General features: G+C 37.2%; 1 protein-coding gene across 8 annotated transcripts in view; it reads left to right on the plus strand.

Moving 5' to 3' along the window:
- LOC122567513 (papilin) overlaps positions 1–16,317 on the plus strand; it is a 155,808-nt gene that overhangs the window by 98,345 nt on the left and 41,146 nt on the right. For all 8 annotated transcript variants that reach the window (XM_043726117.1, XM_043726123.1, XM_043726122.1 and 5 more), the window contains exon 2: positions 635–695. In XM_043726117.1, coding sequence (XP_043582052.1) covers positions 635–695 — 61 coding nt within the window. The remainder of the gene's footprint in view (positions 1–634; positions 696–16,317) is intronic.

Genomic DNA, 16,317 nt, shown 5'->3' on the forward strand with positions numbered 1-16,317 from the left:
TGGATATTTATTTGACAGAATATGATCGTATAGTTGATCATTTTTATCATCACTATGACAAATTAAATGTCGCTGTGATATTACTTAAAACGTTAATTTAGATAATAAGATGCGATTCTAAAAATACTGCGTTCGTTTCAGGTTCGGGTTAGGTCCGAGTCAAGATTCCTTCAATCTTTGATTTCAGTACTAAAACGTATGTTACGAATTAAATTTTGTACAGATAAATTTTAGAAGATGCCGATTAGAAATTTATACGGTATAGTTGCATTCTTCCATCGTATGATCATTTTTATCATGATCATAGAAAACTAGATAATACCCTAGTGTTAATTGAAATGCTAATTTGGACGATAAAACTAGATTGTAAAAGAGAATATTATGTTTGTTCCAAGTTTAAGTCAGGTTTTACTTTTTTTTCAATCTTTGATTTATATAATAAAGATGTTACGAGGTAAATGAAATAAAGTATAGTTTAGGCAACAAAGTATTCATTAAGGATTTATGATTTATTATATGATACAGTCGTTTATCATTTTTATCACAGCAAATTAGTTATTAGGTAGGATACTAATTAAAGCGTTAATTCAGATGATAAAACGAGATTGTAAAGGAGAATATTGTTTTGTTTCAGGTCGTCGGTGCTTCTTATATTTATTATAGGATTATGCCTGCACGACGTCTTCGCGAAACACGTGAGTATATAAGCTTGTTATTTTATTTTGCTCATCGTTTTATTCAACTTTAACGATAATTACAAAACGTTTTCGACAGAACACCCACTCGATACATTCTTTTCAATTTTACTGCCTTTGAAATCACTGCCGCAGGTTGAATGAGGAACGTTACCGATCGAATTATCTTAATCAACGTAATTTGTACAAAATGTGGAAACGTAGAATGTAGAATTTATGTCAAATGAGTCTCACTCATTAGCTCCGCTAATTTCGAATTAAAAGCCACGGGTGACCCGTCGCGTTCGATGTAAAACGCCATATTTGAAAAGAATCGATAATAATAAAATTCGGAGATTACAGCATCGTTAAAATGAATCTTAATGTTCAATAAACAGTCCTTTAACATGGAATATGAAACGTATTCAAACCAAGTACTACAAGGATCGTAACACGTGTTTCCAACTTTAATGCTTTACAAAGAATTGCCGCACGAATCAATTTCTCAAAATCTTTACAAAATTGAGCTTCTGTATTAAAATTGGGAATAAACATTAAATTATAATTAATTCGAAATTTCGTTGACATTTCTCTTACATCTTACAAAGAATTATCGGATTAAATGGAAAATTTAAATAGCATATGACTGTGTCATCTTATTATACGCACAATCTCTTATAATTACCTTTCATCTTGAGATTCTTTTACATACTGAGACTGTAGGCGTATTTTTAAAAAATCGTTACCATCTCGTACCATTTTCTGTTAGAATAGCAAGATTTTCTCAAATTTCCACCTTAACTCAACATTACTCACGAATTGAATCAGAAACTTTAACAACAATATTTTCCCAATTGGCTTTCTAGTGGTAAAACGGAAGCTACTTGGCTAAAACCATTTTTCCTCGTATAAAGGCGCTCGAGAGACCATGAAATGCTATTCAGGGTAAATAAAGCCCAAATATCCTGAAGATATCATCCACGCGGTCCCTAATTCCGAAAGAAACAGTCTCGAGGCACGAAAGACACCACGTGAAGTTAAAAGGAATAAAAACGCGCGTGTGGAAGATCTCATCGTTATGACGCTAATATTCGCGTGTGAAATGGAAGTCCAGCTTTGTTTTGCTAAAGAAGAATTTCAGGATGAAGGTAGAGGAGTCAAGGGGGAAGTAGAAATGTGGAAGACGAGAAACGATAATCTCGTTGCTCGGCCGCTGTTGCTGCCGTTCCTTTTGCTGTTCCATACACGTACCTACACCTTGCATCCGTCTTTCGTGAGAAATAACTCATCGTAGGAATAACTCAGGATCGTGTTACCCCCTCTGGCCCTTTTACGCGACGCTTTGCTCCATGAACGTGTCCCTCTTTCCCGTATTCTTGCCTCGGGATCAACTCTGCGGGTGTTCGTTCGAAGCTTTGTTCGAAGAAATTTCAATTGATTAATCGTCGAGGAAGCGGTTTTGTAATCGCGATTATAGAGGATGAATTGTGGAATAAGAAATAGGAAAACTCGTTGGAGATTTTGTGTTACTTAGAAGTTGGCTTTATCGCGTGTTTGTGGTTTCACTTGCGAAGTTTGATTCAGTTTAGACTATCTTGGTTTTCTTTGAATATTCAGAAATACGATCCTCTTAGTTATATCATTATACAACGGGTACTTCAGTATTACGTGAAACGTACATATTTTCTGCTGATCAAGCATAAATTTGACTTCATTTAATTTCTAAAACGATGAAACTTTTAGACAATCGAACATTTAATTAAATAAGAAGGCTATTGAGGACAAATATGATAATTTAGATCTTTTACTTTTTCTTTTAAATTCAATACGCTGCCCAATAATCTTATATTACTAAACATGTGTTTTTCTCATCTCGTTAAAAGCTAATTGTATCCTTTTTTTTATTAAACTTTGTGGTATTATTTAATGTGGTATTAATTATTTCCATGATACTTAGTAGGGGCAATTTTCTACCAAAGTTCTATTTTCCTAATTATGTTCTCAGAAATATAAATTTGCACAAAGCTCCTCGGTCAATTAATCACGCTGCGCATGTAAATAACATTATACTAAACTGACAAAACTAACTGTGAAAATTTCAATGTTATCATTTACTGATTATCAACATTCCAAGACAGCAATCGTTCGATTTCCTCGTCGATTCTATTACGCTCATTTGGAAAGAATGTCGTACAATTCGGTAACACGCGTGACAGGATATCCAACAACATATAAAATATCGGCTACGTCCATTTTCCCATTTCGAAATCGTATCGATTTCGTGGTTGTCACGAGCTTGTCATACGCGCCAATATTTTAACCGACATCTGGAAATTACGTTTAAAATCCAAGCTTACGATGCTTCTCTCTGCACAAAACCGTGTTGTCTTTAAAACTGACTACAGATTATCCAAACTGGTATTTTTATGAACACACTCTAAAAAAGTAGAACCTACGCACCTATTTCTTTCATTTACTAGATATTTTTAACTACTATTATACTTTAGATATTTTATATATTTTTGCATATTTTGTGCATTCTGTGCCTTTCGACACCAGTGAATTTCTCACAAATGCATAAACATCCACAGCGACTTTACTGATGGGATTATTGGATCAGAGTTCAAGAGAGTCGACACCGTCTTTTTGTAACTATTAATTAGTATTTTCATAAATTTTGGTTAGAATACAGTGGTATGTCGTTGGAGAAAGGTGTTAAAGGAGTAAAAAGCGCAGAGAAAACGTTGGTAAACCTTTGACTCGCACTTTTACGACATTTTCACCGGGCACAATGGAAACGCGCAAGAAAGGCAGAAAGAGAAGCAGTCCGAGTGTTCCCATTGAGCATGGCGCGTCATTTCGACCCACGCTGTCTATTTTACTTTCTTCTTTTCTCGCTTGCACATAAAGTTTATTTCATTTGTAGTAATTTACGCTGCCTTTTTCTATTACGTATTTTGTACTATTTAGTGTGCTTGTGCTGTTATAACAATTAGATTCTGCAGCGACCTTTTACAACCGCAAACGTAGTCGCCAACCCTTTGGCGGTGTATGTGGCTAATTTGAGTTAAGGGTTCTCCTGACTAACTTTGCAGGCGCGGTGTACAGAGTTTACGAGGATGAGAGTAGAAATTATTATTAAAGTCAATTATCATTTGTTCGAATTTATTATTTCGTTACTCTTAATAATATAGTTCTCCATATATCCTATCAAATGTATAATAAAACGAGTGGATTATAAAAAACAATACTGTGATGATATGAGCTGCCCAAATAACATAATTATTCTCGTAATTAATAATGGAACTAAACCACTCACGAAATAACCCAATAATTTTCATAATTACAAATGCAACCAACCAAATTTATCTAATTTATAGTTGAAATAGATTTCCCATTTCCCTTGTTTAGAAATTAATGAAATATTAGCTAACTAATTTTACGCTCTGTGCTCAAATTTCTAGATCCGTGATCCACGATCTTCTCTGTTAAATAGCAGTTAAAAGGCCGAGAAAATGTTGAAGAGAGTCGCGTCAATCTGGCCGCAACTCTTTAGGTCAGTCTCGTCGATCTTCCTACGTCGAACGAATGCAAATGATCTCGAGAATCTATTGGGAATCGAGCACGGTATTCTTGGAACGTGAACGTTGATAGTCGGAAGTTGTCTCGTGGTTCGGAGAAAACCTGTCTCTTCTAGATTTGTAATTATCGTACGGTACTTTTCTCTGTTTATGTGTACATTTAGATGTATATACGAAGGATCAGGCGGTTCAAAGGATTATAAACGAAAGAAAGGAAAGGAAGGTATCAAATGTGGTACTTTGAAACTATGCCATATAATAAGAGCAATAAAGCACCGTGAATAGCGATACGATCGGGGTTGTTATGTAACTACGTTTGCAATGAATGAAAGAAGAAATCTCCCGCGACTAATGCCCTTCGTTCTCTTACTGACTTTACACTCTGAGAGAATATTGGAATATAAAAATATATGTGGAGTATAAACGTAACTCGTGTAGCTTGGTAATGTATGGAATTTTCCGAATTATTCGAATTTTCCGCAGTTATTAATCTTTTCGCGTTACATGTTGTGTTAAACCATGAATGTATTTATTTCCGATGAAACTGGTCCAAATTTTAGTGCGTTATATTTTTCCTAGAAACAAATCCGTCGGAAACGCTTTTGTTATATCTTTATATATCAAATATTTTTGATAAAGTTTACATTTTATGTTTTCTCGAACTTTACCCAGGCATTCCTGAATTCCTCTTTTGTGACATTTTTTGCAATAACGTCATTCTTCGCTTGACGTTAAAATCGAACGTATTAATTAACAGTGTCTTCCCATAAAGAATTTCCTCCTTTCCATTTGTACAACACTTCCTACATCAATCTTAGTGTGCATAAAAATAGTTACAAAACGAGGATGTCATAACGGTGCCATACGAGGAAAAGATAAAGGACGATTGTACAGTCCTTGTCTTCCAGTGAGGAAATGTGGCGGTGGCAGAATTTACGAGGAGCTCGAATCCGTATCTATCAGCCGCGATGGATTAGGAATGAAGTAATTAAACTCATTTTACGAGTCTCCATCTCTTTGCGCTCGTTTTCACAGTATCCAGCTCGTAAAACGAACGCGAAGAGATTTTATGGACCATTTAATACGGTAGATATATTTTTTGTCATTGCACACAGAACAGTTTATTTAGTAAAAAGAGAACAGATCGTCAAATCCAATTTTCGAATTAACGCGGGAAGTAATTTTCTAACGAATCGCGACAGAACGTGGTTAATTCCCTCGATGCTTTTAAATGCATTTTAAAGCTATTTGGTTATTTCGGCAACGTTCTTTCCTCGGTGTTCTTAAGCCACGTGTTCTTAAAACGCAGCAGGAAATGGAAATAAAGCAGCAGTTCGAAAAGTTGCTGCTCAGGTACTTCTTGGAATTACGCCTTTTCTTTCTTGCAATGCTTTCTTTCCCCTTACTTTCTGTAAACGTTAATTTTCGTACGGTTCTCGCTTTATATTTGGTTGTTTCGCTGTGGCACAGATGTAAACCGGGAAACAGGTTAGAAGCAACTTTTAATTGTATCTCTGTGGAATAAGCACCGAATGCAACAGAAATTTCAGCGGCAAAAGGAAACGCGCCAAGTCGTAGCTTGCAGGCTCCGCAATAGTTAAGAAAGACGATAACTTATCTGTGATTACCCTAGTCGTGACCAGAATATTTGCAAACGTTAATTACGCAAGTAACTTTAAAGTAATCCGATAAAGGTTCGCGTTTATGCGCCACTATATCTGAAAATCAATTTGTAAAATACTTCTCTGAATAAAGTTACTTTGTTTACTTTCGAGTTTCGATGAATCTGTAAATCACTAAACTTACTTTCAATAGAATTCTCATGAAATGTATTGGCCAATTCCTTAAGCACGTTGTTATTTATAATAATTCTCTAAATAACGATACTTGCTAGATTACAAATTTTTATGGATTTCAACAAACATTTACGATATACCCATACCGAAGGACAGCAAGAGAGAATAAAGCAAAGATACTTTTGTTACTACGGCCATGATCCCACAATAAACAATTTTCTACATAAATCAGCTCCACCATAGAAACCACACCAAACCTCTACCACTCACAATTACCCAAGATGATTGCACGCCAAGATATTACATAGCTTTAAATGTACACAGATATACAAAGGTATAGAAGGCATCCAAATTAAAAAGATGCAAGAAGATTGTCCATTTGGATCTCATTTCTCGAGCCGTATTCGTAAAAGCACAATTTGCATTAACACAGTCCAGCGACAATACTTGGGACAGATCCATCCACACAGGAAATACTTCTCCAAATAAATCGCAGACACAATCACACAATCGCAACGTCGTTTTAAACGAACTCGTTTATCCCAAACTCGTCTCTAAATTGCACCCTCAATGTCGCGTTTAAGCCTACCTATTACCCCGAGCAACGCATCGTACATCATCATTACCAAATCCTGTTAACTCGTCCGTCTGCCAGAAATCCCGCGATTCGGTGTCGTCCGCGATTTACGCGAGCGAGAAGAAAGGAAGAAGAAGAAGAAAAAAAGAGGGAAGTGTACAGGAAAAAAACGCGTTCGTTAACGCGGCGCGCGGTTGCATCGCGCGAAGGCTCGAAACGACGGCTCGTCAACGAACGAAGCGGCGCGATAAATTCACCGTCGTGTCAGAGACATTCCCATTTCGCCTGTGTTATCGGGCCGGATCTCGAGCAGACGAAATCGTCGTGGCAATTTGCACGATTCGAGCACGGTTCGTCTCTGCGAGCAGTCAGACGAGCGGAATGTATACGCGGTGATTATTAAGGGAAAGGCGTGGTGGTGTGTACGGTTGCGTTCGTTCACGGTTCATCGGCTGACCCAAGCGACATCAACTTCCCCGAACCATTTAATTAACTCTTCCCTAACCGCAATCTCGTATGACCGTCGAATTTCAAGGACCAGTGGCCACCGGAGATCCTAACGCATTTCATCACTGATCTTCGAACGAACGTTTGCGGCATGAGATTTGTTTTCCAGACACATTGTAGATAAATGTTGATATTTAGGTACACTGGGTTGGTACAGGAGGTATATCGTATCTTAGTGAAATTCTCTGTTAATGAAATTCTCGAGTAATTATTGTAGATAATTCTTGAGTAATTGCGGTTAGTGCATGTTCGGCGTGGTTTGAATGAGCTTGCGGGTAATTATGTAGAAAATTGTTTGATGGGGATTGGAAGAGTGAAATGAATTTTTAGTTTACTGTTTTATTGTTTTAAGTACAGTGGCTACAGAAAGTATCGTAAAATAAGTGGAACGAGAAGTCTGTCTTCGTACGGGTCGTGTTCCTCGATTTGAAGCTGTTGAATACCTCAAATAGAAATATGAAAGAATATTTCAAGTAAATGACAGGATAACATTGACAAAGGGGTGACGCATGTTGCATGAATTCAGATCGTTTGACCAATTTGAATGAGGCTTAACAGTGAAAGTGTATACTCAAAAACATGGAACAGTGTGGTCAGTATACGAAACGTGATTGTAATATTTCACGGCCTCCAAACCGTGTGCATAACTTCAACGAGCGTGTAATGAAATGTGGGTCAGAAGTTAAACGAAATTTGAAATTGCCCATTAACTCTTTCAGGAACAAATTTATTTCTGTCAGTTAGAAAGGCTATTTTTTCATTAATTATTCACAAATTATTATAGAAACACATTTTTTTCAAATGATTTTATAAAACATATATAATGTACGAAAATTAGAACAAGTACATTTATTACTTATGATAGAGATTAGATTTTACAAAAAGGTTAAATAAAATTTATCTAACACGGCATTAAGCATGAAAATTGGTTGTATCGTTGGTTAATTAAGGCACCATTATCTAGAAGTTTAAGGCCAAAGGGCTGGAGATAATGCTGTATGTGAGTCTTTCCAACGATTCCAGCTATTCTGGAGTTTCACGAACGCAAGTACCAGAGATGCAGTAAGTCGATGCATTTAAATCCTCGTTTTTGTTGCCAGTTCTGCTCCACCTTTCATAACACGAATTCATGGTGTGCATGATTAATGATCTCCTTCTTGCTAGGAGAAGTTATCGTTCTATTGCTGAGACGTTGCTACTAAAAAGCATTCGTGCTTATCTAACCACTAATGTCGCGATTATTGGCCCATGCTCCACGAAAATGTGTTTTAGGCGTGTACATGTTATAACGACGTTCTCATGGGAAATTATGCGGCCGATAGAACTTTTCGTCCTTTAGAAAATTTCGATTGCTTCTTAACCTTTCGATACTACATCCATGAGAAGTTCACTTAATACCATAATAGACAACTATATATCCCAACTGGGAGAATTAGTCAAAGGGGAGTTTAAATGGGCGAAGGTTATAATTTTTTTAATTTTATAGTCATCCAGTCATCTCAAACTGGAATTTTGTCATATAGTTATGAATACTACTACACCACTACTACATACTACTGCACATACAAAATATGAAAAATTAATCTGATACATGATTTCTCACTTCAATTTTATGTTAAACATCTTAAGATATTACGAACTCTTTTCTTCGACAAAAATAAAAGATTATATGAAAGATTAAGGTATAAGAAGCTATCATTTTTTAGAAATAACCGAAACGAAAATGAGTGAGAAACGAATTGCTCCACATAGTATTTCAAGACTAAAATAAATATATGAAAACTAACATGATTTAAATATATTTTTGGAAATTTCCAGGTAGGATAATAAATTAAAAATTGTCATACATAGATCTATAAGAAACTTTATCTTGACACATAGCATACTTATTCAAATTTAAATGAAAAATTGAAACGACTTTCAAGCTTCCACATTCCGGTCGAGAATATTCAATCTTCCATCAGCTTCATTCACGTCAGAGATCTATCAAATTCGCTTGGATTTCGATTCGACGAAAAAAAATTCTCTATAAACGTATGAAATCGTTTTCGAGTGAATATGATTTCCAATAGAATAGAACGATTGATGTGTTTTATCGAGGTGCGAACGAGAACGAGCCCGACAGGTAAGCGTATACGATCGAGCAGCTTAATTCACTGTCATCGAGATTATGTTAATCTCGGTGCGGAGAAGCGGTGGCTCGGCTGAGTTATTCGATCGGTGGTCGCAGAAAGCCTCTCCTGCGGATCGTTGCCCTCGGGATATTGGATTATGTTTCACTGTTAACAGGTTACGTTTCGTATCTCGCCACGGCAGACGTGCGACGCGCCGGAGCCAATGCCACGGCTAATCGACTACAGGATCGATCATGGAAACGAGCGTGATCGACACTGTCAAGATTGCCGAGCCTCGATCCGTGTCGATCGTCCCTTGTTTGATCAACGATTCGACAGCCGATGAAACCTACTGAAAGAATCGACACCGCCATTGAAAGTTAATATAGTGTGATATCTTGCCTTGGTATTTAGCATGATAATTTTAGGATTCGCAGCTTTTGTTTGGATTTTCCATGCATTTCGTATTCGATTGATTTGTACAGGAAATTTGAAGAACGATTCCAACGGTTTAGAAGCTTCATATGAATTTGTGGAAGAATAGATGCTAGAATTGAAAGTTAATATTATATGGTATGAAGTTAGTAATTGAAGTATATTAATTTTAGGATCCTACGGGACGGATTTTCTGTTTTAAATGATCTGGAGTAAGTTCCGAGAATATTGTTAATAGAGAAGTTTCATAACGAAGAAAAGATTTTGCTCAATTGTTAATTCGAGTATTAAACTTTCGAATTCCATCTTTATGAATTTATATCGACCATAAAGGTAATTTAATAAATGCAATTTTTGTTATACGATTTTTTTCATAAATTGAAAACTTATAGAATCTGAAATATATAGTTTTGTATGGATTGCACATAGCTCGCGAGATAGAAGTTGAATGAAATGAAAGGCCGTTACAGAACAGAAACAATTTCTTGGTGCATTCCATGGCCATTTGGACAACATCGTTCTGGGATGGCGACGCGTCAAGCCGCAAAGGTGCGGACGTTGCACTTCCTCGACGCGTAACCACCTCGTATTAGCATAAATTAGCCGGTCGTCCATGGAGCGTCGTAAACCTTAACAATTGTAAGGTCCCCGCTTTGATGTCAGAAACGGTTGAACGATCGTCCGCTTTAATATAGTGACGCGAACACGGTGAAACATTGCACCGGGTTAAACGCATTCTTTGACATAATTTGTGTAATTGTGGCACGGCTTTCGCGCGTTTCTAAATGCTCGTACAGGAATGAGCGCAAGCAACCAAATGAACGGTGAATAATTCGTCCTCCGTCCACGTTCTATAGCAATTTCTAACCAAATTATATTCGTCTGCGGACTTTTGGAAACTGTCGAATAAGGATGGAACTTAATCGCCATCTAATTTTGATAATTCTATCTTTTCTCTGTAGTCATTCTTGTCAAATTTTCAGCTCCGTTCACAGAAAAATTAGAATCTTAAAAGGGAAGAAATTGTACAAAAGTCGAAGTTCAAACCTTTAAATAGTTGGAAAATTATTTTCGAAATGTTCGATAGAGTGCAAAAATACACGTTCAATTCTACGAGCAAATAAAAGGACAGTTTTGATAACACGGAGTCGATTATCATTGAACTATAAAATTGCTTATCGTATTTTTTGTCTGTGATCTTCGATCCTAATTGAAGTTTCAACTTTTTGTACTTGCAAATCTATCAATTATTAATTACGTTATTGCCTATTAATAATAACAACGCAATGAAAAACAGTGGAACAATATCAAAAGTAGATATCGAATAATACAAAAAAGAAAGAAGATGCAAGTAGAACACGTTCGAATTTCAATCTAAAATTCGGCCGACCATAGGATGGTCATTGCCAATACGAGAATATGATACGATACAGGAGAACTATATATAACAACGAACCATTCTAACGAAGCTTTACGAGTCATGAGACAGCGTACCACGAATAAACGCACAGTCACCAATGACAGACATCGACTCGACTCGCGGGAACTGGGTTAATCCAAGAATTCTTATGCCATGATTAACGAGAAAAAGCGGCTAGAAAACCCGGCAGTTGTTTTAATTGTATCCAACAGAAGCAACTAGGCTGCCAGAAGTGAACGCCGTCTTGCAATTTAGCCGAGCCGCGTCTGCTAGTCTGGCGCAGAAATAGCCGATCGTTTCACGCGCGTGTCGCCCGATGATGTAAACGTAAACCATACAACAGTAGCAGCTGGCTTCACGTACACGGAACGGTTAGTCACCGTTTAAGAAGCCAGTTTAATTACATGATTTATCGCGAGCTAGTCGTGATCGCGGCTATATTGCTGTGAGAATTGCTGGAGACCCAATTTTCCCCTTTTATTTTTCAAAAGATCCCTTTATAGCTGCGGTATCAAAGGGAATGAAGTGAGTCATTGATAATATTCGAGATCTTGGAATCTGCACAGCTGCTGGATCAATCTTAGGAACTGTGTCATGGCTTGAATTGAGATCACTTCTTCTCGGGAATCTTTCATTTAAATTTCTTAGCTGAGAGCTTTTTTTGTTTGTTTGACAAAGTGACTTTAGATTAGGAATATTTGGTTGATTGTTTTACTAGGAATTTTGTACCATGTACGAGGAAGAGGATGTAGGATACTATTGCATTGAAGCACTTGACAATTTTTGATAAATGTAATTCTGTATAATTCTAAATTTTTTTCTGTATTCCGTATATTTAAATTTTGTACCCTTCTAAATAAATAACAGATGATCTTCATTTGAAGGAATTTTTATGAGTTGTCGATTGATTCATATTTATCTTAACTGACTCGGATGTAAGTTTCACGAAGATAGACAATTTTCACTTCAAGAAATCTTGGCGAATTAACACGTACACGCCAGTCGTACGATAAATCTTTCGATATTAAACAAACATATCAACTATTCATATTTCTACTCCGAGGTTGTATTTTATTATGTATCATCAATAAACTGTGCTTCAAGATTCGAAGATATCCTTAATATCCTTGATAATTTAGAACATAATCTAAAAGTCTACTGACCTAACGAAATTCCAAAATATCCAACATCTCAAATACAAAATTACGCACCCCACATTCACCTCTCGATTTCCTTCATTGTAAATCAATCCCTACCATTGGTTAACCTTTCACTTGAACCGCGAGTAACTCAGGCGAGCGAGACCGGAAGTCCTTGCCAGCCAGAAGAAGAAACGTCGAAAAATTACGATTCTCCGAGCGACGACGCATAAATTATACCGGCCACCGGGTGTTCGCCGTCGAAGAAGAAACCCGGCGTTTTAATCTGCACGGTTTTCCCTATGTCGGTGGACCTCTTAGAGAGGTGTTTTGCAAAACGGAATCGCGTCTACAGGGTTTTATAGTCACCCACGTTGCAGTCGTGCCATTATTATCGTCGTATATTCTCACGTTACGGTTCCAAACGACACAGGGCGCAGATGCTCACTGGAAAGAAAAGCCTCTGAGTCGACTCATGCGGAAACGCTGACGACACTTCTGGCCCATGTGTTCTCCCACGCTCCACAAAAATCCACGTACAGCTGTACGAAACTTATTTACAGCCTGCCAGTCTGTAATCTCTTATTTTTTTCCGCTGTATCGCGGAGGAACGACCGGAAAAAGCGCCACGAGGAACAGGAATATGGAACCCTTTGAAGCTTGATACGGCCGACGTAGACACTTCGCGACACATCTTTAATTGCGACTTGCGAGACTGCAAAGGGAACGAAGAAGCTTCCATAGAATTAAATTCGTCTTAAGTTGCGGGATTTTTCTTTTGCTTTCTTTTTTCTTTCGTGTTAACCGGTTGCGGTTGGAGAGTGTTTTAGAATATGGACGATCGAAGATGGTTCGCTCGAAGGTTTCCTCGAAATTTGAAGCGATGATTCCCTGTGGCGTGTGTAATAAAAAGTAAAACGTTCCGTGTAAATTAAGCAGATCTTTGGGACTTTTGGGATAATCTAAACAATCGTACAATTCTTAGGAAATTCCACTAGCCGATCCTAAAAATTTTCTAAACTTGGAACTTTTGCCATAAATTTTTCTAAAGATTACAGAAATTTTAGCACTTTCAAATTTTGCAACTTCGCAAAGATTTCTTCCAAATTCTTCAATCTTTTCCAATATTCTAAGTTTTGTCATTTTTCAAAAATTCGGTTTCGTAATATTTGAAAAATTCAAAAAATGTCCTATCTTTCGATTTCCTCCACAAGAAGTACATAAATAACAACGAATATACGAAATATATATCGATATATGTAATTCAATAGATATTGAAAATACAATTAGCGTATTTGAGGAGAAAGGAAAGAAGGAAGAAGCGTTCGTGTAGTGTTTACCGGCTAATCTGAAATCGAACATTGGCGTGTCAGTGGATAATTGCTTCGAAATCGTTTCGTTGGAGGTATCGTGAAAACCAATTTAAGGTTCACCCGTGGGTTAACTACTATTTTGTATACGAATAATCGACCAAGACAAACGCAGAGGGATCGGAGAAGGAATGGATGGGTTTACAATGCGTAATTGCACGGATGTTTAATGGAAGATAGATTTATTGCGTTCGTATTGATTATGCCGCGTGGAATTCATCCGATTAGCAAGTTACGGCACAGAGTCACGAGCCCCGCGTTAAATTATGCCCAGCTTGTGTTCCAACTTTGATGAGATCATGAAACGAGATTCCCCGAGAGTTACTTAATGTACTGGCCGATGTTTGAATAAATCTCGTTGCGTGTTATCCAACATGGTGCACCGGGTCGGTGAAGATTCGAAGATTTATAAACTCGGTTCTGAATTACCGCCGCTTGTACCGCACAATTCTTTGTATGCGCGTCAATTAAAATATTAAAACAGTGAGAATTCTCCGTATATTTATGTAAATTAAAGAACGAAAGAAGAAATCGGTCTGAAAGAAGAGAACAGGGATACGAATTTTACCAAACTAGAATATTTATAACAATTAGAAAATTTCAAAATCATTTAAATAGAATATATAGTAACTGTGTGTTATAGAAATGATCATTTCGAGCCATTTAACTTTTCATACATAAATATATTTGTCCACAATCCGTAGTCAAACCTATCGTGAGTCGTCCATGTCCAAGTTCTTTCTTTGTTGCTGCTCTAGTCCTTTAAAAGATCTGGAAAAATGTTGAAATGGTTATGAATGCCTCCATTGTGATACAGAGCATTCGTTTAGTCGAATATCCGAAACTAAAATTACCATTTTCGATCGAATTGAACTGTAAGAAAATATAATTGTTTCATGTTATATCGAAGTAGTATCATATCGAAGTTTATACCTTATTTGTCCAAAAATGTCGATTTATATTACTTTCCCCGGGTCATGTTGCTGCTCTGAAATAGTATCTCGCCTCGGACTATCATCGAGCGATTACTCGCGACCCAGCTTCGTAAATGCGTTACTGGGTTCGAGCCGAGAGCGGCAAGAAATTTAATAAAGTCGGTGAAAAATGAGCGGCTGTTCGGGCCGGTTCATTTATCACCGCTATTTATCGGTCGGAGATACACTTCGATCAAGGAAACTTTCGAAATTGTGCCGCGAGGTTAACTCAGCTCGTGGGACAAGTTTCAACTGGTTACCAGAAACTCTGGAAACTTCCTTCGCGGACCAATAATCTCGAGGAAATGTACACCGACGCCAGTAGAACATGCAACTTCTCCTTTCCTTTCTATTCTAACCAACGGGTATCTTCGATCCATGAGCTCCAACTAGAATAGGATCATTTGAATTAGAAGGATGTTTCAGCTAAACGAGTTACCTTACAATTCGCCAAATTTGGTTAGGAATAATTTTTAAGCAACTTAAAATGGAAAATGGATTGTTTAACTCGTTGCTAGTGATCTCGTTAACATAACGAAATATTTGGATAAAATACATTGCATAGGGTACGCGATATTTTCTCATCCTTTCGTTATTATCTTAAGGAGCGACGATATCACATAATATACAACAACTTTGATTATTCTGTGCAAAGTTGAATTCTAAGATGTTGATCTAATAAAGCAACCCTATCTAATATCTAGAATCTGGAATCTAGAACTTAAATCTCTTAGATATTAAGATATAGAAAGTGGAAGGAAACGGTAGAGATCGTTAAACGAAAGGCAATCTTATCTATCTGAGAAGGAGAGAAAAGCCGAAGGGCAAAAAGTGTGGAGCGATAATTCTATTTGAAAACGGGAGGGCATGCACTTTACAACCAACCAATGCAAACTGGCTTGGAGCCATGCCAGAAATGGTCGACCGGCGGAAACGTTATGTGACTGCCGTTCTAAAGGTGAAAGAAGAGCTATAAAAGAGAAAAGAGGCACGAAGGAGAACCCAGGAGTCCTTTCAAGATCGCACGATTGTCGTCCCATTTGCTTGGATATTAATCTCCAGCTTTTCTTTCTGGGTCAACTGAGCAAGGGGTACGCTCACCCACTGCGATATTTCTTCCAGGTTTCTAATTTGCAAGTATGAAAGTGGGGAATGACTAGGGGAGCGCTCGTCTCTTGGAGTGTTCCGTTGCTTCCTTTCGCGGTAGGAGAATCTAGTAGAATAATATAGGATTATGCGGACGAAATTAAAAGAAATAGAGAAATAGGAAAATATAAACGAAACCAGGAGTTTCTACTATACAGCGTTGTTAGTTGAATGGAGTTAAACTGAATTTCGCTAACGTTGGTTGTTTTGTTCGTGAGAGGATCAAGTAGAATGATGCAGAATTATACGGACGAGAGGAGTAGAAAGAGAGGAATATAAGAATATAAGCGTAGACAGGAACTTCTTTGATGGTAGTGCGAGACGGAACTTTGCTAATATTGGTTGTTTTATTTATGGTAGGATCAAGTAGAACGATGCCGAATTATACGGACGAAAGCGGTAGAGACAGAAAAATAGAGAAGTATAAATGAAACCACTCTAATACCCTTAATGAACTGCCGAAGAAAATGTAGCTCGATGTTTAAGCTTTTATTACCTATTTTATTTTCTTTTATTAGAAATCTCTTATTCCATAAAAAGGAACTAGACTTTGCGAAAAACACCTGTTGCGTTTCGATAAAATG

This window comes from Bombus pyrosoma, linkage group LG5, assembly GCF_014825855.1.
Source record: "Bombus pyrosoma isolate SC7728 linkage group LG5, ASM1482585v1, whole genome shotgun sequence".
Classification (NCBI taxonomy): Eukaryota; Metazoa; Arthropoda; class Insecta; order Hymenoptera; family Apidae; genus Bombus; species Bombus pyrosoma.